Raw genomic sequence first — 23093 nt, 5'->3', positions numbered from 1 at the left:
GATGATGACCTTCATATGAAGGTTGAAACGTTGGGAAATTAAAATAGTTATTTATAACCTGGTTGTAAAGTCCATAATTTCTAAAAGTATTGCTGATCACCGTACAACACTAAAAGAAAGGACCTCTCTTATTCACTTGACTTACTGCCATATCAGCTTTGCTTACTCTGTTTTCCATCTCCATACGTAATTGCTATTTATTGCTAATTGCTTTCAGCATGGATTGTTTTTTCTTGCTAATTTTCATACCAAATTTATTATAGATGCTATTCAGTTTAGCTAAAAATCCTGAGACTTTGATTAAATTTGTTTACAACATCAGTTTAACTTTGATATCTCCAATTCTGATATCAATGTTAATGCCACTTTATTTCATGTGATCCATATAGATCAGGGCTGTCCAAAGCACTCACCCCCCCCCCACCTCCCCAGGTCGCATGCAGCCCGCAGTGCGATTTTGTGCGGCCTGCCTGTGGGTTTTGATTTTCATGAGTGAAAAAAATAAAATAACAATTTCAATTGAATGCATATTAAATATTTTAATTCTATCACTAATCGATAATAGTGATGTTGGTAATTTTATTTGATGTTTTTACATCACTATATACCCACGTGTTTTTCAAATATTAGATGTGTCAAAGAAGTGGTCTTATACTGTTTTGTTCCAACACGCATTCTCTGGGTGCTCACGGGGAACGTGAGCATGCGATTATTGTTGTTCATTTGTTCAGCTATCGAGGTTGTGTTGCTGCTGCTCACCAAATTACTAGATATGCATTGTGATGCGGTCCTCGGATAAATCTTTTTTTTTTTAATGTGGCCCTTGGATTACCTAAGATTGGACAGCCCTGATATAGATGATGAATAAGAATAAAGAGAAAAAAATGAAACACTGAAAGAGTTTGAAGACAATAATCAAACCTTTTTATTATTTGAATCATCCAAGGATGTGGTGAATCTGCAAGGACAGAAAAATAATAACCTCTATGGTGGACTCACATTCAAGAGTTAAAGGGATAATCAAGAAAAAGAAGAGAACTTATTGATTCCTAGAAAGTAAGTCAGAATGTGCACTGAAACAGAACACATTCTCAATTTTTGGTAAGAATATAGAAACTAAATATCTGGAAGTGGCATATTACTCCAGAGGCTATTGATAAAATTAGAAATGGAGAAAAAAAAGTACTGTGAAATCATTCAAAGATGATGAAGGTGATAGGAAGATAAATATATTCTAGTTGTCTAGAGTAATTACTTAGAAAGATTGTTAAAAAGAAACAAGCAAAATTGAAGATGTTGATTATGCAGATGATATTGTTATACTCTTAAATAATTCTTTTTCAAGTCTTCAGGCCTTAATGACTGAGCATGCTATAAAATATTCAAGAGGAATTCAGTCAGATGCACTTAGTACGAGGTGAAAAAGCCATCAAAACCCGAACTGTGGAAAGATGTTGAAGTAGATGAGAAATGCTGAAATATGGACGTATAATTTGCAGTGGTTACACTGTGTAATTCAAAGTGCTTGCTCACAAAGTTGAATTCTAGATAATTGGAGATGAGTCATATTACCCATCTGTAAAAATAAAAGTGAATGTGAAACACAGTATTAATCTTACTGAGTGCTTCAGGTAATATTTATTCAAACGTACTTTAGAAGATGTTAAGAAAGTTGTGGAAGGGAAACGTGGAGAAGAACAAGCTTCTTCAAGGCTAAGTAGTGGTCGGAATGAGATGTTCACTATAGTACAGATATGTGAGAAATCTGAAGAATGTAACAAGCATCTGTATCTAAGTTTTGTAAATCTGAAAAGATACATGACAAGAGATAAGTGGTTCACAATGCTGTGTGGTATAAACACTATATTGAGCATTACCTAGTCTCTATTTTGAGTTGTTAGGAGTTAGAATTGAAGTACAGAAGGATGGTTTGATGTAATATAAGGTGTGAGACAAAGATACATGCAGGGCTGCATTTACCATTAGGCGCATGAGGCGCAAGCTGGGGGGGGCCTTGCTCTCTATGGGGGCCACATTTTAAAACCTTACTCCTCACAAAGAACAATAAAAAAACAGCATAGTTATAGTTGCAAAATAAAATAATTATTTTTAAATATTAAATTCATAATATAAAAACTAGAGGCCACTAAAAAATTTGTGACGTCTCCTGCTTCCATTTGAAATACATTGTTCATTCCTTAGAATATAAAACTAACAGGAACTCCTGTATTCCATAAAATTCATGTATGTAAGCATACCATTTCTTTCTCAGCATACCATTTTTATTCAGCAAACCTGGATAATGTTCTGTCCACCTGCTGAAAGAACATGGATAAGAAGTGCAGTTTGACCGTCATGTCCATTACATTAGAAGGGGCAATAATCCTTCATGCTGAAAATAACATTTAACTAGATTACCTGGTGTACGTAGTAGTTAGGTTCAGTTGCCTACAGCAAGAAACGCAGTTGCTTGCCATTTGCTTGATAAGCGGAATCTAAGTTATATAAGACTAAATACCTATGAGTTATCTTCATTTTTGCTGCTTGTTTTTATCGTATAATTATAGTTTTTAATGCCAGTATAAAATAAGAAATTCTTTCCTACTTTCTTCACTTCATATTGTATCACTTTGGAAGATCAATATCAGTATCAATTTTTTTGCTAATTATTTTAATCGCCAATACATGTTAAAATTCTCCCAGAACTTGATTGAAGATAATTATTTTTGTCAAACAATTATTTTATAAATTCACAAAAATCCGAATCTAAAAATGAATACAGCCTCCATCTGTTCCAAATTAAGTTGTCTTTTTTATTCATAATCTTAGTTCGAAGGTTAGTTCACAGATTGCACGAAGGTTTGCACTTTTAAATTTTGCTTTATAGAGAATCATATCATTTAATGCATAATTTTTATAACTTAATTTGTAGATTTTTGCATTTCAACTTTCTTGAAATTTTATTTCCAAAATTTTCATAACAGAATTAATTCGCCTTTAATGGCTAACTCCCCCTCTCCCAAAATTATCACCCCCTCCTCTCACACGCAAAATACTGCTAGATAACATATGTGCACTTTCTTTTTGTTTGAATTCGTTATTTTTCCTAAGTAATTGTACCAGAGAACTTTTAATATTCCGATACCAAAATTAAATTGTGATTATTATTAATTAGCAAATTTTGTATATTTTTCCATTTATATTATTTCCTGATAAGTATAAATCATTAAATTATGTAATATCGGAGAAATTAATGTTTAAAAAACAGTTTCATCCTACAATAGCAATATCAGAATAAAATGTTTTGAACATCTGTAAAGCAATCAGAAAGATGAGAAATATAATATTTTTATAAACAAAAAGTAATTTTTGTTTATAAAATTACTTTTTGTATTATAAAATTATTATAAATATTTTTGTTTATAAAATTACTTTTTATATATATAAACAAAAATTACTTTTATTTTAATATAAAAAGAAATATTATATAACAGATAATTTGGAGATATGCTCTTAACTATATAACAATTAGGATAAATGTAGATGTATTTTACATATTTATCTGTGTTGCTTTAGCCGCCACAAAATTTTTAATAACATCTTTAATGTCTAATGAATCCATAATATTATTTTCAATTGATATAATTGATAAATCCATTAGACGCTCTCCAGACATTGTTGCCCCCAAATAATTTTTTATTAGTTTCAGTTTTGAAAAACTTCTTTCTCCTGATGCTACGGATATTGGTAATGTTAAATAAATACGCATCCCATTCACAGTATTCTTAAACGTGTCGGTTAATTTATTTTCGTATATATAATTTAAAACATCCTGAGGAGCCGACTCTTTTTTTAATAAAGCATTGCAAAGTTTTTAATTCCTCAAATAAAGTCATACCATCAATATTGTGATTGTCGGAATCTTTATTGTCGCTCAGTTTTAAGAGCAAATCTTTACAATGTTTCATTAAATCTTCATCGTTCCAATATTTTAATTTGCTAATGTCTCTTATAACGTTAAAGTCCTCGCTATGTTGTTTTAAGAGTATGAATCTTTCCGTGACTGAAGTTATTGTCGTGTCTAAAATCGCAAAGAAAAAATTTATTTTAAAATTTTGTTTAGGATCATGCTTTGTCTCATCTGATGCTTCGTAAGCAAACATTTTTGTTTTTGTTCTTTTGCAGTTCTAATAATATTTTCAAAATATTGGTCTGTTCACGAGTATTTAATTCTTGTATAACATAATCAAGATTTTCTGTAATTTCTCCTATATCAAATGTCGGATTCTGCATTATTTTGCTTGCAACATTTACAAGACTTAAGATTTCGTACCAAACATGAACAGAGCAAATAAATTTAAATGAATGAATCTTTGAAATTAAGTTGTCTACTCTAGAATCGATATCTTTAGTTTCATCTTCCGTAATATCAAAAAGAGCCTGAAAATTTCCTTGATATTATTTTTAAGTGACTTTATTGCTTCTGCTCTACTTTCCCACCTCGTAGCAGAAAGTGGTTTGAAATTTAAAACACAAATATGTTTTTTTATTATAGCTCAACGCTTCACAGATATTGAAAAATAATTATATAATTCCTGTATTACCCCCAAAAAATTTAGTTTTGCAGGATATCTTAGCTGCATCATTAACTACCAAATTTAAAGAATGAGCAGACACAGAATAAAAAAAGCCCTTGAATTTATTTCAAGGATTTTTTTCTGCTGTCCATCATGTTTGCATCGCATATTTGAACCGTTATCATAAGGTTGGCCACGTAAATCCGAAATGTTAATATTCAATAATTTTAAATAATTTTTTATAAATTGAAATAGTCCTTGCCCAGTGGTATCTTTTACAGATTGAAAATCCAAAAAAGTTCATGAATTTCTGCTATATTTGTATCTTTCTTTTGATTAACAAATCTAATAACAATAGATAATTGTTCTGTGTGGCTTATATCTGGAGTAGTGTCAAGAATTAATGAATAATATTTCGCTGCTTTAACCATTTCTAAAATTTTTTGTTTTATACCTCCAGAAATTATATGGATGATTTCATTTTGTATTTTATCACCTAAATAATGAGCAGTGTTCCTTTTTTTGTGATGTTTGGATACGATGCTAGTGTTCTGCCATTATCGAATCAAATTTAGTGACAGTTTCTACTAACTTTAAAAAATTGCCGTTATCATTTTCAAAAAGTTTTTGTGAAGAACCTCTAAAAGCTATACACTGTCTTGATAAATATTGTATTATGTAGATTAATTGTTCTATAACAGATTGCCAATATTTTTCCTCAGTTTTGTATAATCTTTGTTGTGTGCAATCAATAATGCATTTCTTAATCAATGACATTTTAAGTTTGCTGTATTTTGAACAGTTTTTAATGTGCGTGGGACTTGTCTCATGTATTTTTAATATATGACTCAAATGTTGCCAATCGTTACAACCGTATTCGTTAGTAAGTTGGGAATTTTGACTACCAAATATTTTGCAATAATAACAGAAAACCAAATTTTGCGATTCTGAATTAACTAAATAACTTCGTAAAAGTTTTTCTCCATTTGCTAAAGTTCGATAATAGTATGAATCGGAAAACTTGCGGCCAGATATATCTTTGGGAGATTCTTTATTAACTACTTGATGCAGGCAATGCTCAGCTAAACAATCTCTAACTTTGGTAGTTATATGATTCGGCCAAGTACCTGGATCATTAACATTAAAATTTAAAGTAAAATTTGAAGTTTCATGTTTCGCTGAATTGGAATTCAATATTTCTTCTGCTGTAACTTCTGTAGACAGTCCAGTCAAGCCAGTTTCATTTTCGCATGTAACATTTGTTTCTTCATAGTTATCTTGTATCATCTATTTTTCTGTAGTAGAGCTACACGGAGTACTTGTTTCGTCAGAACTTTCTGTTCTTCATTTTTTATGTGGTCCTAAAGTTAAAAATTTATTCAACGATTCAGCCAATTTATATTCCAGTTGTACTCATTGCAATTGTCTTTTCCTGTTTTGTGCAACAGATAACTTCTTTGGCTTTTTTCTGACATCTAGGGATTAACACACTTGGTCAGACTTAAGTTGTCCACCAAAATATATAATAATTTCTGAAATTTTCCCTTAAACATTTATTTTTAACCCCTTAACCGACTATTATTTTTAAGGTGAATTGCCCAAGACTGACTTTTTTTTTTTATTATTTTTTTTTATTACAGAATTTGATTTTTCAGATGTTTTGAATAATAAATATGCTTACATTTTAGGTATTTCTTGAAAATTAACATGTAGAGATATTAGCCACTGATTGATTTCTCAGTGATATTTATTTAATAATTTTTGCATTCTGGTAATTGTTTAATAATTAAGAAATTTCTAGAATATTAAAATTATTTATTAAAGAAATTAGTAAAAGAACCCCAACCCCAATGTCTTCCAACCAGAACAAGAACAAATATATAAACAAATCTCTTATTGAAAATTATTATTTTCTAGATGTCTACCCAACATAACATAAAAATCTTTTGTTTTTAAAATAAGATAATTAACTAAAATGAAACAATTTAACTGATTTTCAAACTTAGCAAAAATATAATAGAAGCACTTTACATGAATAATAATCCAAATTCACAAAAAATTTACTAAACAACAATAAATATATTTTATAAAACAAAAGGCATCTGCACAGTAACACTGTTACTGTAACGCACAAAATGAAATGATGCAAAAATACACCAAAAAAGTATCAAGAAAGGGCCAATTGCAGTATATGTAAACAAACTTAGATCATCTAAAGAGTTTTGTCAAAAATTGTCCAAAGTCACTTGAACACAGAATGCACAATACACTCAATATGTTTCACATTCAAAATTGAAATGATGCTGAAAAAAAAATGTAAGAAGTGCATATTTGGATAGACGCTATTTCATATATCCAAATTCAAAGCAGAATTTAAAAAAACGAACATGTTTCAGACTAAATATTTTTGCATAGATCAGTATTTCTGAAACTTCAGATATCAGTGTACCCTCCTTAATTTTCATTATTACCAAGTACCTTTTCAAAATACCCTTATCAAAATAATAATAATAATAATAATAATAATAAATAAAAATATATTTCATTGTAAATGTCTGTTTTGAATTTAGATGTACATTTAAACAAAAAAAATGATTTATTTTTAATAGAACAAAATTTATAAAGATACTATACATTTTTACTTAATATATATAAATTTATCATCAACGAGAGGAGTGAAATTGCTTATTTCTATAACTGCTGTATAGCTCTCTTTTGTGCGTTTTATAAATCCAGTCTTTAACCAATGATCCATACTTAACAATTTGAAAGCTAAAAAAATTACCATATTTACTCGACTATAACTTGCACTTTTTTCCCAAAATTAAAGCTAAAAAATCGTGCTGTGAGATATATGCGGAGATTTTCGGAAACTAAAGTTTTCAGAAAAAAAAACTGAAAATGGGTATGACTTACCAAGAAGCTTCTATTCTCCATCACTTCTTCTGTCCTCGAGAGCGGTTTCCTTGTGTGCAATCAAAGTTATTTTACCAAATAGAGTCATCTTCTTTCCTATTATATCAAGCAAAAATTACCAGTAATTTAAGACTTGAGATACGTAATGAACAATTGTTGACAAATTACTAATGAGAAGTGAAAGATGTGTGTGATTGTAGGCCAGTAGAGAAAAAGCAACCATTGAGAAGTGCATATGATTGGTGCAATATTAACAAAAGATCGCGCAACCAAAACAAAGCAAGCTGACAATTGAATTGAAATGCTAATTCTCTTAAACCGATTTCCATTATATCTGAAATGCATTCACTATATATTTCTTAGTTTTAACACGTTCATGATGGCGGGGGGTAGTGTCAAGCAACACCATATGTTGCACCTGCAACATGTGGTTTGCTTGAGTGTATATAGCAGTTTCTGTTGGAGGGAAGATGTGATTTATTAGTTAGTGTTTATATTCCCAGTTGTCTGTGATTGCACTATTTGTTGAGAAATATATTACACAGTCTGCAAATGTCTGTGAACCTTATTCAGTGACATGATAAAACTAATTGGTTTTCGTGTTTCTGCAGTATAATGGTTGGGGATGGCGTATTGTTTACTGCAGAGAGCGAGTTATCGCTCCAATGTGAAATTTGGGGCAATATAGACTCGCAATTTGAGTAGGAGAATTCATGCATAATATAATTTAATATATATATATATATATGTTAAAGATAGCAAGCTATTTTAAACCTGGTTTTACTCCATATCCCAATTAAGCAAACAGACAAGTAAGTCAAGTTTGCGCCTGCAAGTATTGCAAGTCTGGGTGACCCCACACGTAGTGCAACTCATAAAGGTGGATAAGCTCTGATTACTATTCTTAATATTTACCCTTAATGCAAAGCACATCTCTTTGAGGAGATGTATGGTGCTATGTATTAAAGGCAAGGGGCCACTACCCAGACTGGTTTCGACCTTTACTGAGGTCTCATCAGTGGGAGCCAGGCTAGAAATACCAAGATTTTAGTAATACAGAGCTTATAAGTATTTTACCAGAACAAGTTACCATAAGGTGTTTTGACCTTATTAAATAAAAATCTCAGGATGAGAGATAGATGTAGAAAGTATTTTTACCTTGGGTGTAATAAATATATTATTATACCCAAGGTAAAAATACTTTCTACACACACATATATATATATATAGATATATAGATTATAAAAGTTTATGAAATTCACATCATATGATACTTTATGGATTGTTTTCTTAAGTATCTAATAAGTGGGTTCTAAAATGTTTAGTTTTAGTATGTATAATTATAATTTTTTTATTAATAAAATATAATAAGCACATATTTAACTGTCAATGGGAAATGGTGCCATTTTTGTTTGGTAAACTAAACGCTGTATTTTTGTAAAATATCTTGTTGCTGTAATACGGCTCAACAAGCGTCCTTATTAAGCAGTGCCGTGAGGCAGGCTGCCTCTATGCTACATCCTGTCGATGGACTGGGCAAAGTACAGCGTAAGATGAATTCACGGTCTGTCTTAAACTAACAATTCCACTAAAAATATAATAAACAATCGAGAATATTTATAAAATGTTCGCTGAGTTGATGCTTACTCTGTGAAATAAAATCTGTGGTAATATTGATAACGTTTCACTTCAAACAAATTATAATAAAACTGGTGATGTATTAAGTTAAAAATGTTGTTAGATTATTAAGAATTCATAATAATTTGACTGATTTAAAATTTCATTTTTATTGCATTAACTATAATTTGTAATTGTGTAATTTATATAGTAATATAATTCAAGAATAAGAAAATTTATATATATTTTTTATTATTTCCCGTGGTGAAATGGCGCCCTTGTGCGGCTCACAATCTGCACAACCACACGGCGCGGCCTTGGTGACCTGTCGTTATTATGCATTGAATCAGATGTAATAGACTCAATTAATTATGATATCATTTTAGATATATTTGCTAAAACCAAAGCCAGAAAAAAACTTTTAGTTATTATTTTTTCTTTTTTTAATTTAAATTTGAACTGATTTATATATATATTTAAAAAATAGATTTAATGACTTAAACCGAGATAACTTATAAAGTTTAATGAGAATAATACAACTAGTTTTGGCTTATAACAGCCTTCATCAGGCTGTTATAAGTTTGAATAGTAATAAATCACAGTTTATTACTATTCAAACAGAATAGTAATAAACATTGAAGTATCTGAAAAACTGGGAATTACAAGTAAAAATTGCAACACATAATTGAAACAAAAAAACGTATTTTTTAAGTTGTTCTAACTGGCGCACTATTGTTTATTGCATGTGTGCATGCAATCTCTTGTGAACGCCAATATTGAATAACTGCAGTATGGCTATCTGGGATGTTATAACTTAAATTGCTGTTTAAGTGTTCAGGATTTAGGATGATTTCCCTGGATTCTACAATTTTTCTTTCGAACTCATCACCACAGCGAAAAATATTTTCTGATTTATTCCAGCAAACAGAGTGACTTTTGAGATCATTAGGATTGTTTGAAAAAAGAACATGACTGGATTGTGCAGTTGCACGTGATCTTTTATAGGAGATATTTCTCTTATGCTCCTGGATCCGTTGTTCAATAGATTTGTTGGTTTGTCCAAAATAAGGGATATTGCAATCACACCATAATTTATATACGCCTGGATATTTTAGGTTGTGAAGAATAGGTTTTTGATGGCTGATAAGAGAAAGGATTTTTGGAAGTGCGATGAAGAACGTCCTGATGTTGTATTTTTTAAGGACCTTAGCGAATTTGTTAGAGACTGTGCTAATGTATGGGGTGGAGATGCTACCTTTAAAATTATTATTAGTTTCTGTGGTGCACTGCCTAGGAGGATCCAGAAGAAATTTCTTAATCGTTTTTTCGGAGTATCCATTTTGTTTAAAGATAAGAGAGAGGTGATTTTTGGAGTTCATCTGGTTCATTCAAAAGAGAGCGTGCTCTATGTCTTAAGGTAGATATAGTTCCAAGCTTCTGTTGTGGGAAATGATGAGAATGACTATGTCGATATCTATTGGTATGAGTAGGTTTCCTGTATATAGAGATTTTTAATCTTTCAGAACATTGAGTAATCATTACATCCAGGAATGGTAAGGAGTTATTTTGTTCTAGATCAGCAGTAAATTTTATATTAGGATGTTGGTTGTTAAGATGATGAAGAAAATCTATGAGAGATGTGCGTCTGTGACTCCATATAATGAAAATATCATCAACATATATATATATATACAGGGTGTTCGGGATAAATTTGACAGTTTCGTAAGGAAAAAGAAAATCTTCTTTGTATCTATTAAATTTAATGAATTGACAAAAAACATTACAGGCAGAGTTAATTACAATACTATCAACAAGATTTACTCAAAATAACCACCATTAGCATCGATCACAGCTTCAATCCTGCTTCGGAACCTCGAATAAGCTGATGCTACAGTCTCCCTGGGAAGGGCCGCAAAAACTGTTTTAATTTTATCCATTAACTGGGCTTTTGTATTACTGGAAGTGCGATTGGTGTCTTTTTCAACTGCGCCCCATACAAAATAATCCATGGGGTTAAGGTCTGGGGAGTTTGGAGGCCAAACATTTGGACTGGTGAAGTCGTAGAAATTTTCAGACAACCATTTTTGACTTTTCCCAGAAGTGTGGCAAGGGGCCGAATCCTGCTGCCATACATACGGCCTACCATTGGCTACCCTTGTTATCCAGGGCTTGACTACAGTGTTTAGCAACTCCACGTAGCCATCTGAAGTCAACCTGAGGCCCTCTTGGAAAAAATGCGGAGGCATCACATTGCCTTCAGAGGATACACATCCGAAAACCATCACAGTTTGGGGAAATTTAGTCTGCATTACACGAGGAATGTCCTTTGTACTGTATGCAAGCTATCTGTTATTCTGCGTGTTGTGTTTTTGATCCTGGCAAAAGTTTTTCTCATCGGAAAAGAACCAGATTGTTTGTGGTTCCGCAGGATGTTTCACTTTGCTTAGAAGTTTCTTCGCGTTTATCAAACGTTTTTCACGGGCCTTTTCTGTAAGCAGCTGACCTTTGCGGCGCTTGTATGAGTAGTAGCGGAGGTCTTCATTGAGTGCAAGCTTCATAGTAGAGGCTGCAACATTCATTTCACGTGACAAAGCCCGAATTCCAATGCCAGGGATCTTCAACACCTGTTCCTGCAGATTTGCGAGGAATTCTGCTGTACGAACGCAATCAGATCGTCTGCTAGGGATCTTTCTTCTTGCTACATCCTCGTAGTCACCATTGCAAGTCTCTAGTTCATGCCTGATTGTTTTTACTGTATTCAGGGAGCATTGGGCAGCAGTCGAAATATCCTTATTTTGATGGCCGGCACGAATCATCATGATACAAGTTATTCTCTTCCATGATTCAGGTGGGTTCCAGCTATCCATCCTTTCTGACATCTTGTATATGAATGAAGAAGGGTCCAACCTTTTAAATGAAGAGAAGTGTGTGTGTTAATACATGTAACTTACGGAAAAATATAATTAATTATAAATATGTCAAATTTATCCCGAACACCCTGTATATATATGTTAAAGATACCAAGTAATTTTATAACCTTGGTTTTAATCCTTTTTCTCAAGTTTTAATCCTTTTTCTCAAACAGACAAGTAAGTCAAGTTTGCGCCTGAACGTGGTTCAAGACTTATGGTGGTGGTACAACACCAAGGCAACTCTTGGTGGCGCAACACCAAGGCAACTCGTGGTAAAGATGGATTAAGTTCTGATCACTTTCCTTAGTATTTCCCATTAATGTAAAACACATCTCCTAGGAGATGTATGATGTTATATGTTATGAGTGGGGTCACTACCCAGACTGGTTTCAACCTTTATTGAGGTCTCATCAGTGAGTAGGCAGACCCTGAAATGCCAAGGTTTAAGTAATACAGAGCTTATCAGTTCTACCTATGCAAGTTGCCACAAAGTGCTTTGACCTTATTAATGTATATATATGATGAATAACAGTGCTATCTGCACTGTTATTCAATATCTCTGTGGATTGCATTATGATGGAAAGTGACATTAGGCCTGATATCAAAATTATAGATGACATTATACTTTTAAATAATTCTTTTTCAAGTCTTCAGGACTCCTTAATTAGATTAAATAGCAAAAGACCTTCTCTTTTCAATTTGTTTTATTTTGTATTAATTGTTTTGTGATATCAGGTGTTGGCCATTCGGTTTACATGTTCTATCCAATTTTGTTTAGTTTGGTTTATTTGTTTAGTTTTTCTTCCATTGATTTTTTTTTTTTTTTTATTTCTTTTAAGATATCTTCATTCCTTTTTTTGGTGTAATAATGTATATTTTGCAGTTCTTCTCATTTATATTATGGCTGTATAGATTGGAATGAAGAGATAGCATTTGAGAAGGAAAATTAATTTCTTTAGTTCTTGAGAGAAAGCTATCTTGGGCCATTTCATGAGAGAGAACCTCCATAGCTCAGTCAGTATAGACAAAACCCTTTGTTTGGAAAGACCTGGGTTTGATTCCCATCTGTGAAGTGAGGAACCTTTATCTGGTCTCTTTCGACTAAAGGTGAGTTAGCCTGTCTCATACAGAAGTAGAGGGTTTTTCATCCTGAAACTCTGTTTTTTTGCCCCTAAGAACAGGCAAACCAGCCCGTGAACACATAGAGATCTACAGTCATAAAATACATACTCAATCCCTGATTAGAAGTGCTCAACCAGTCCTAAGAGATGGTCAAGGAAATGATTGTGGGTGGGTTTTCGCACTTCCTTCCTGTTGGTGAGAGCAATTATGAAGTGATCACCTGGTTGTGATTAGCCATATGAAGATTTTTTTTAAAGAAAGGATACATGTGAAATGTATCCTTTCTTTAAAGGCTGGTGATTATGAAAAGCTTAGGAGACAGCTCGAACTATAGCATGAAATGAGGTGTTAAGTAGGAGGGAGATAAATGCTACCTGGAAACTGACCAAAAGATATTGTTGTTAAATATCTTTTGGTTCTTTCTCAAATGTATTCTAAAGGTCAAAAGACTGAATTCATTAAGTGTCAAATGGATGAATAAAGGGATTAAGCATGGAATTTGGAAGAAGAGGATACTGCAGAGGTAGCACAAGATGATAATTGTAGTGGTCAATTCCAATTACAGTATGAAATTGAAATTAGCAAATCAAGCCAAGAAAAACAGAGTTTTTCAGATATATGGCAAGTAGAAGGCAAAATGATGTTTATGGATGAAAATTTGGAGAATTGGTACTGCTTTTTTTTTTTTTTAGATATCTGATCCACACACTAAAGGCCACAAGACCTATAACACATTAGTGCTCCCTGTTTAGAAGAGAAACAGAAGAAAGGAGGAATCTGTTCACATTTTGCTTGTGAACAGCTTGAGAGTTGTAATTTTTGGGGGAGACTGTTCCAAAGGACAGCAGTAGATGGAATAAAAGAGAAGGTACTGAAGTTGGTTCATTGAGTTTCAAGATGGACTGTAAAAGGGTTGGTTAAAATGGTGACATGATTTTGGAGGAATAATAGTGGCCAATTCACCAGAGCACTGTCCATAAAAATATCTGTAGAAGAGACACAAGAAAGAAACTGAACATCTATAGAGGGATTGAAGTGGGTATGTGAGAGAGGGATAATTAGTCGGATTGCCCTCTTCTGGATAGGATCAAGTAATCTTAGAGAGAGGATTTTGGTGCTGCACCCCAAATATGGGAATAGTATTCCATGGCTGGGCAGATTTGGGTTTTGTATAGAGTTAGCAGCTATGAAGGTGTGAAGTGATGTCTTGTGCAAAAAAGTACAAGTTTTTTGGCAGCTGCAGAAACAATAGCTGAAATGTGGTTGCCAGGAAAGATCAGAAGTGCATGTCAGTCCAAGAAAAAAAAAAATCTGATTTTGTTTGGATATCTCAGTATTATTAAAAGTAAGGGGGAAGGATGCGAGCTTTTTCTTGCCAGAGATCGGACAGGACCGAGTTTTGGTGGTATTGAAGTTTACGAGGTTGTCCTTTTCCCACTGGGATATAGCTAGGAGATCTGAGTTCAGGTCACTGGTCATGGAAGATCTTGAGAATTCTAATACTTGAGCACTACAAGGTTTGTCGAATGAAAAGGAGTGGGGAAATCTAAGGAGAATAAACCATCCACCATGATATGTAGTGAGCAACCAGTGAGAAAGTTGGCGATCCATTTGCAGAGTGAGGAAGGCACACCATAGGATGGCAGTTTGTTAAGTAGGCCTCTGTGCCAAACTCGATCAAAATGCCTTTGAATTATTCAGGACAACCACGTGAGTTTCTCCAAATTTCTCCGTGACTTGAGTCTAGAGGTGAAAGCAGAAAGAACAGCTGTAGATTGTAAGTGGTGGAATTCATACTGCTGGTCACTGATTAGTTGGTATGACTTTACATGGTTCAAGAGTTGGTTGTTGATGATCTCCATAATTTTAGAGAGAACAGAAGTGAGAGCAATTGGATGATAGTTTATTGGTTGACTTTTATAACCTTTCTTTGGAATGTGCTGGATATAGACCTGTTTCCATGTTGTAGGGGTAGATGCCAAATGGATAGGATGGATTTAAGAGGCAACATAGGATAGGTGTTAGTTCTGGGGCACAATTTTTTTAACACAATAGGTGGGATACCATCAAGAGATGCCTTGTTTGTGTTCAGGTTATTTGAGGATTCTTCGGTTTTCTTTTTGTAGGAAAACTATGGGCGACATGAAGGGAGCTATTCTTGGTAGTGTGGAGGGAGCTTTGCCTGGGTCATCAGTGCAGGAATGTGAAAAGAAGACTGATGCCAGTAAGTTGGCCTTGTCTTTGGGAGAGGTAACTACAGTACCATTCAGATGTGAGAGTTGTGGAAACCTGGGTGGGCAGATGTACCCAATAGCCATGGCAAGGAACCAGAAGGAGCGACTGCCATTTGGGCAGTAGGCAAGTTTGCAGCATTTGGCCCTTTCAAAATCTGACTTGGACTTGGTAATGATTCTTCTACAATGGTTGCTGCTGTATTGTAGGCAGAGTGGGCAGTTGGAGTTTTGGTCTTGAGCTATTTGTGGTAAAAATAGGTTTTTTTTAATTTATTTTTTTATAGCATTGGCATATGAGAACGAAGGCTTGGATGGTGGTGGAGAATTTGGCATGGAATGAGAGATGAAAGGTAAATTACAGAAATCATCCTGTGAGGATGATATCTGTTATTTACTGAACTGGTGGGTGAAAGCTGTTTGGTGGCAAAAGAGACTTGTATGAGGATTGCCCTGAATTAATATTTCTAGTGAGTAATAATGATGTTTTACAGAGTTTTGCATAGTACAGAACTTTTTTGCCACTTATTAACCCTGATATGCAAGGTATTACTGTATTTAAAAAATTATATTTCTGTTATTTTTTCATTTGAATTTATTTATGAATTGTGTTATATATTTTGAAATTAGTATTGTTATTATTATTTGTGATGTTTTTAGGTAGACTTGCAATTGGAGTGGGTGACATGACTATACGTATATGGAATGTATCTACTACTTCTGTTGTTTCTTTGTGGCAGAATATTAAAGGAAAAGTAACAGCTGTAAGTCTTTTGTTTTTTCATAATAACATTATGACTTTAATTTTCTCATTAATAACCGTGTTTCAAATTAAGAAGTTAAAACCGCCACTTTTGAATGCAGTGCATTCTTGGGAATCAACTATTTTTTAGTTAGTTCCCAAAATTTCATACAGATATTTCAAGAAATTGAAGAGTGAAGTTATATCTTCCACAGGTTATTTTCAGTTTCACTTTTTTGATCATGAAAGACAAAGATATGTTTGCTACAAATGTAGACTTTGTTCAACGATTTTCATTATGTTTGTGTTGAAGACACCACTAATTTCTAATTCTCCTAGAGAAGGTACAGACACATCCCATAAGTATTATCCAAAACAATGTTGATATTTGTTACAATCATTTTTCTATTATAACTTTTTTCCTTCAGGAAGTGTTGACCATTTTTTCACCTTATTTTTATTCATTTTGTATCAGCTTTAATGCATATTCACTGCTTCTATAAATATCATTCTCCAGTTAGCTGGATGGTTTAACTATAATGTGATAGGTCGTTTTAAGATCTGTGTGTCTCTGAGACAGAAGTGTCAAATGCAGGTTTTGAGACTTATTATGAGGTGCTTTCCTTTAATGTTTACAAGGTGATCAGCATTCATTTCAGTAAATTATATATATTATATATAGATAGATAGATCTATCTATCTATCTATCTATCTATATATATATATAGATTTATATTTTAATTTTAAATATAATATATATATAGGTAGTCCTGCCATAAATGCTGTTACAAATTGAACTGTTCATAAACCTTTAATATATCAGTAAATCAATTACAGCTTTCAATACATATAAACCACATGTATCACATGCACATAGCAGCACTCACTGTTTGAAATGTCCCCTTTTGCCTTCATGCACACCAAAGTCTTTAAGTCCATATATTGACTGCATGCACAACATCCAATGGAAATGCTGCCACTGCTTGCTCCAAATCCACCTTCAAGCTGGTGATGCTAAGGTGTTGTTTCTTGCAGGCTACTCTCTCAAGCTCTGAACACAATTTGAAGTTCATCGGATTCAGATTAGAAGTTCCAGGTGGCCAATCAGATGCTGATATGTGGTCAGGCACATTCGCTTCCAAACACTGTTGCAGAGGTTGAGTTCTGTTGGAAGGTCTACTACCTACCATGAAACAAGGTATTGTTCAGGGACCATACCACGGGTTCCAGCACAGTGGCTTGATACACTTTGGGGAAGTTTTGATCCCTTTCTCACAGAAATGCAATTTAGATATTCCCACATCACTGATGCAGAGTGATGACCTCTCTGAATCTTAGGTACTGTGACATGTGCTGTGCAACCATCTGAGGCATATACATAATCATTTTGGTGGTTAAATGACTCTTCAATGAAAATCTTCTCATCTGTGAAGAAGATATCTCTGTGTCTGTTGTTTGTGTACTGCCGGAGAAGGGCCTTTCATTTTATCACACCCTCTGCCAAATAACTTGTGATGTTATGAAGTGTCCAATAGAACAATGATAGGTTCTCGTCCTCAGGTCACCTGTTAATACACATGATATCATTCTCTGCTAAGTGTTCATCTTTCGTGATATCACTTTCTGTGTTCTCACAGGATTATGGCAGAGGTGTGTCTTCACAGCCCTCACAAGCTGTTGCATCTTAACTCAGCATGGTCGTCCTGTTCTTTGGTGGTCACATATGTCTTCTGTTTTTTATAAATGTCAATAGTCTGATACAGAAAGATCCTACTGATCCCAAGTGTTTTTAGCATGTTGGAAATAACAGGTGACTGCATTCAAACCTTGTGATGTGTAATTACAGCTACACGATTCTCATAATCTCCCCCACTGCATGTTAACCAGTACAGCTAGACAGCTGTTTCTCTCTACTGATAAACATGTGAATGTTGGCTGTGCACAGCACCACTAACGAAACTGGACTTGCACAATTCTGTGACAGTGCAGGGAGGTGGTGGAAGTTGTAACAGTATTTATAGTAAGATTCTGTATATGTGTGTATACTCTAGACAACCTTAATATCAAGGTTGAAACATTGGGAAATTAATTATTCTTAACACAGTTGTAGGCTTTATAATTTACTGAAATCAAAGTATTATGAAGTGCATTAATATTATTATTATTTTTTTATTAGATAACTAAGTACTTAAGGTATTGCAGCGTACATTAGAAATATAAATTAAATCAACTTTAATATATACTTTCCAATATTTCAGCAATGTCACGTTGCCGTCTTCATGGGAACTTAAGATAAAGACATGTGCATGCAAGTACTACATAACAGCAAACGAAGCGAGGAAGCTATCGTTTTCCTAAAGTCCTGATGGTGCCCCCTGGCAGGCTGTATTAGATGTTCTTGGCCTTTGGGCTGAAGTTCTTCTGATATATGTTTCCCAAATTTGGGGCAGTCTCATGCATCCAAATTTGTTAAGGTTTGGCATGTTCCTAAGGCATGAGGCTGATTCCATGAATAGTCTTACATATTTGAACTTGCTGCAGTGTATTACTATGGCTTTCTTTCACCTTATTCTGTGATGAGTATCCAGAGCTTGGTCTGCAAGCCCAGAGTGGCTGTACTGGTGAAATCGGATGTAGTCCTTGTGTTCTGAGATTCTGATATTTGCTGTCCTGCCTGTTTGGCCACAGTAGGACAATTTACAGCTGCAAGGGACCTGGCATACACCAAGTAGGTGTAGGGGAAGTGGTTGGTCTTTAATGAAGCAGATAAGGGATGCCAATTTTCTATATGGTCTGTAACAAGAGGTCAAGTCATGTTTTTTTAGGATTTTGTTGATTTTTTTCTGAGGTGCCTCGGATGCAGGGAATGGTGATGAGTTTAGAATAATCTTTTTTTTTTGTGAGGGGGAGGGTGGGTTGTGGATAACTGGTTTTAGTATTTTTGGGGGGGGGCGTAGCCATTGGCTGAGAAAGTGTTAAGGATGTGATTTAGTTCAGTAGTTAGGGCTTGGTCATTTGAACAGATTAGTTTTGCCCAGTTGAATAGCGTCTTAATAACTTCGTATTATTATGAAGGGAGTGGTGGGATTGTTGGTGAATGTATCTGCCTGTATGGGTGGGTTTTCTATAAACTGAGAAAGCCAAGGTTTCATCAGGTTGGCAGGTGACTAGTGTGTCTAGGAAGGGGAGGCTATTGTTTTTCTCTTTTTCCAGGGTGAACTTGATTCTAGGGTGTTGGTTGTTTAAGTGTGTTAAGAAGGAGAGGAGGGTATCCGTGCCATGTGGCCAAATAGCGAACACATCATCAACGTAGCGAAGCCATATGGTAGGTTTTTGTGGGGCAGAGTTTAAGGCTTTCTCTTCAAAAATCTCCATAAAGAAGTTGGCCAAGGGTGGAGAAAGTGGTGAACCCATGGCTGTCCCCTCTATCTGTTTGTAGAATTTTTCCTGCCAAACGAAATAACCTGAGTTCATTGTGAACTGAAATAGGGCTGAGATATCGAGAGGAAATTTAGCTTGGATTAGCTCTAAGGTTTCTTTGAGGGGGACATTTGTGAATAAGGAGGAGACGTCAAAACTGACCATTATGTCATTATGTTGGAGTGTAAGGTTTTCTATACTGGCTTTGAAGTGGGCTGAGTTTTTTTGTGTGTGATGGTGTGTTGCCAGTATAGTGTGAGAGTGCTTTGGCTAAATATTTAGCTAGTTTGTAAGTGGGGGAATCAATGCCATTCACTATGGGACGTAATGGCACTGGGAGCCCATATATACGAGGGGGGGGGGGTTCTAGAGTTATATGGTTTTAGTCTGTTAGTAATTTCCACAGGCCAAGAAGTGACCTTCTTAAGGAGCCTATGGAGTTTTCTAATTTGTGAGTTGGTGGGATTGTATTGAATGGGGGAGATTAGTAGCTCGATCTAATAGTAAAGCCTTAAGCTTACCCGTGTAGTCATTATGATTGAGTACCACAGTGGCGTTCCCCTTATCCACTTTGGTAATAACTATTTCTTTGTTTTTCTTCAATTCCTGTAGAAACTTGTATTCACTAATGGATATGTTGGTTTTTGGTGGTTTTGCTTTTGTGATAACACAGGCTACATCCAATCTAATATCGTTGGCGATGTGGTTTGGAAGGTGGTGAATGCCACCTTCAATCTGGATCATTAATTCCTCAGCCGGTAATTTCCTAGGAGCAATGGCAAAGTTGTGATAACGTGACAGAGTGTTGAGTGCTTCAGGCTTCAAGATGACTGAAGAAAGGTTAACTACAGTGTTGGTTTGTAGTTTTGGTTTGGATGTCGAGTTCTTTAATTTATCAAACTTGTTGATATGTCGACTCTGTATTCGTTCAAATTCTTTGTTTGCCACAGTGCACGAGACGTCATGTAGAATTGACCAAAGTTCGTGATTTAGCGTATTTGAAAGCTCATTCTCCAATTGTCCTACTTTGGCCAAACAGGCAGGACAGCAAATATCAGAATCTCAGAACACAAGGACTACATCCGATTTCACCAGTACAGCCACTCTGGGCTTGCAGACCATGCTATACTCGCCACAGAATAAGGTGGAAGAAAGCCACAGTAATACACTGCAGCAAGTTCAAATATGAAAGACTATTCATGGAATCAGCCTCATCCCTTAGGAACATCATGCCAAACCTTAAGAAATTTGGATGCATGAGACTGCCCCAAATTTGGGAAACATATATCAGAAGAACTTCAGCCCAAAGGCCAAGAACACCTAATACATCCCACCAGGGGGGGGGGGGGGGCACCATCAGGACTTTAGGAAAACGGTAGCTTCCTCGCTTCGTTTCTCATTTGCTGTTATAGTACTTGCATGCACATGTCTTTATCTTAAGTTCCCATGAAGGTGACAACATGACGTTTCTAAAATATCGGAAAGTATATATTAAAGTTGATTTAATTTATATTTCTAGTGTACGCTGTCAATACCTTAAGTTGTGGATCATTAATTTAGTTATCATGTATAACCAGTGTGTAAGCCTTTCTACAAGAATTTTTTATTAGAATTAGACATTAAAAAAAAAATGTGCTTCTGCAGAATTTTAAGAAACAGTTCAGAGAATCATTTCTTGATACTGGTGAAAAAAATGAGTTTAATAATTTAAAACTCAGATATTTTAAGAACTATTGAATGAAGTTTTATGAAGAACAATTGAAGTCTGGTGAAAAAGGAGATCCATGAAAAACAGAAGTCTCCAAAATTTTATCCACAAAACTTGAAAGATTCATTATCCATCTTTGTGGAATGTGCAAAGAATCATTTGTACTAAAGAAACTGGCACTACAAAAAATAAAAATAAATAAAAAAAATAAAATAAAACCTTTGTGCTAAAACAACTTGCACTATGTGAAGCGCTGTTTTCCACAATTGATATTAAAGGAGCCCTGAGTGGCTATATTTTAGAGATAAGTTGATAATAACTTTTATCAACTTATTATTATTATTATTATTACTACCACCCCAAGACCTCATGGAGTTAAAGACTCATCTGGGAGGTCCTTTTATCACACACACAGCTCATCATACCGTGTTTTAAACACATTCAAACTCTTTGCAGGCAAGGCATTCCAATCATTCACAACTCTGCACGAAAAAACCTGCTTCTCACTCCCCTACTCACACCCTCTTTATACAGTTTTCAGGGATGACCTCTGGTTCTCCCCTGATCTCCCACTATTCTTTGTAAAACTTCTCCAGCATTGATCCTATAACAACCTCTTACCAACTTGTAAGTCTCTATCATATCCCCCCTCTTCCTTCTGTCCACCAGACTCTGCAATTTACATCTTCTCAATCTTTCCTCATATTCGACATTCCAGAGATCAGAAACAACCTTAGTCAGTCTCCTTTGGACCCTTTCCAACATCTCTCCATCCGTCTGAAAACCCGGTGACCAAATCTGGGCATAATAGTCCATGTGTGGCCTAATCAAAGCCTCATACAACAGAACGAGAATCTCCCTACTTCTACATGTCAGTGTCCTCCGCATCATTCCCAGAAGCCTTTGTGTTGTCTTCACAATTTTGGCGGTGCGTCGCCTAAATTTTAGATCCTTATCCATCCCCAGATCTCTTATTTCCTCTACTTATAACAATATATTTTCACCAAGCATAAATTGTGCATCCCATCTTTGTTTTCCAAATTTTAAAACCTTACATTTTGCAACATTGAATTCACATCCCCATTTCTGTGCCCAATCACTCAATCTATTCAAGTCTTCCTGTAAGGCCACAACATCTTCATTACACTTCATGGTTCGTCCCAACTTTGCATCATCTGCAAACAACTGAATATCTCCTTTCGATTCTTCACCTATATCATTAATATACAAGTTAAACAGTAATGGACCTAAAACAGACCCCTGAGGCACTCCACTAGTGACTTTCCTTTTCCTGGATATCGCTCCCCCATACACAACTTGTTGATACCTATCAGATAGCCAGTCTCCAATCCAATGCACCAATCTAATATCCAACCCCATCTGCTCTAGTTTGACTGTCAACCTATCATGAGGTACTCTATCAAAAGCCTTTGCAAAATCCAAGTATATTACTATGTATCCTTTTCCTCTGTCCAAGGAAGCAGTCACTTTATTGTAATAGGTAAGTAGATTACTAAAACATGACCTTCCTTTACCAAATCCATGCTGTCCATCAAAGATAATACCATTGTTATCAACCCAACTATGGATCCTAGTTCTCACAAGCTTCTCCAACAACTTAACCACAACACCTGACACAGAGATAGGCCTATAGTTCTATGCTTGAGTTCAATCACCTCCTTTATGAAGTGGCACAATCTTGCCCTCCTTTCACTCCTTAGGGACTTGACCGAGTGCAAGACTCATATTAAAAAAATATATCAAGGCAGGTGTCAACTCCCTGGCCCATTCTTTCAGAATACGTGGTGATATATTATCAAATCCCACAGCCTTATTAACATTTAGTTT

At 34.7% G+C, this 23093-nt stretch overlaps 1 protein-coding gene across 1 annotated transcript in view; it reads left to right on the top strand.

Moving 5' to 3' along the window:
- The window catches only part of LOC150106689 (gem-associated protein 5-like), a 560402-nt gene that overhangs the window by 127657 nt on the left and 409652 nt on the right, over positions 1-23093 (top strand). Inside the window, exon 7 of the mRNA XM_090392643.1 lies at positions 16036-16139. Coding sequence (XP_090248769.1) covers positions 16036-16139 — 104 coding nt within the window. The remainder of the gene's footprint in view (positions 1-16035; positions 16140-23093) is intronic.

The sequence above is a fragment of the Typopeltis vanoorti genome, chromosome 5, assembly GCF_054136105.1.
Source record: "Typopeltis vanoorti isolate ZY-2024b chromosome 5, IOZ_Tvanoo_1.0, whole genome shotgun sequence".
Classification (NCBI taxonomy): Eukaryota; Metazoa; Arthropoda; class Arachnida; order Uropygi; family Thelyphonidae; genus Typopeltis; species Typopeltis vanoorti.
This window is presented reverse-complemented; position numbering and strand designations above follow the sequence as displayed.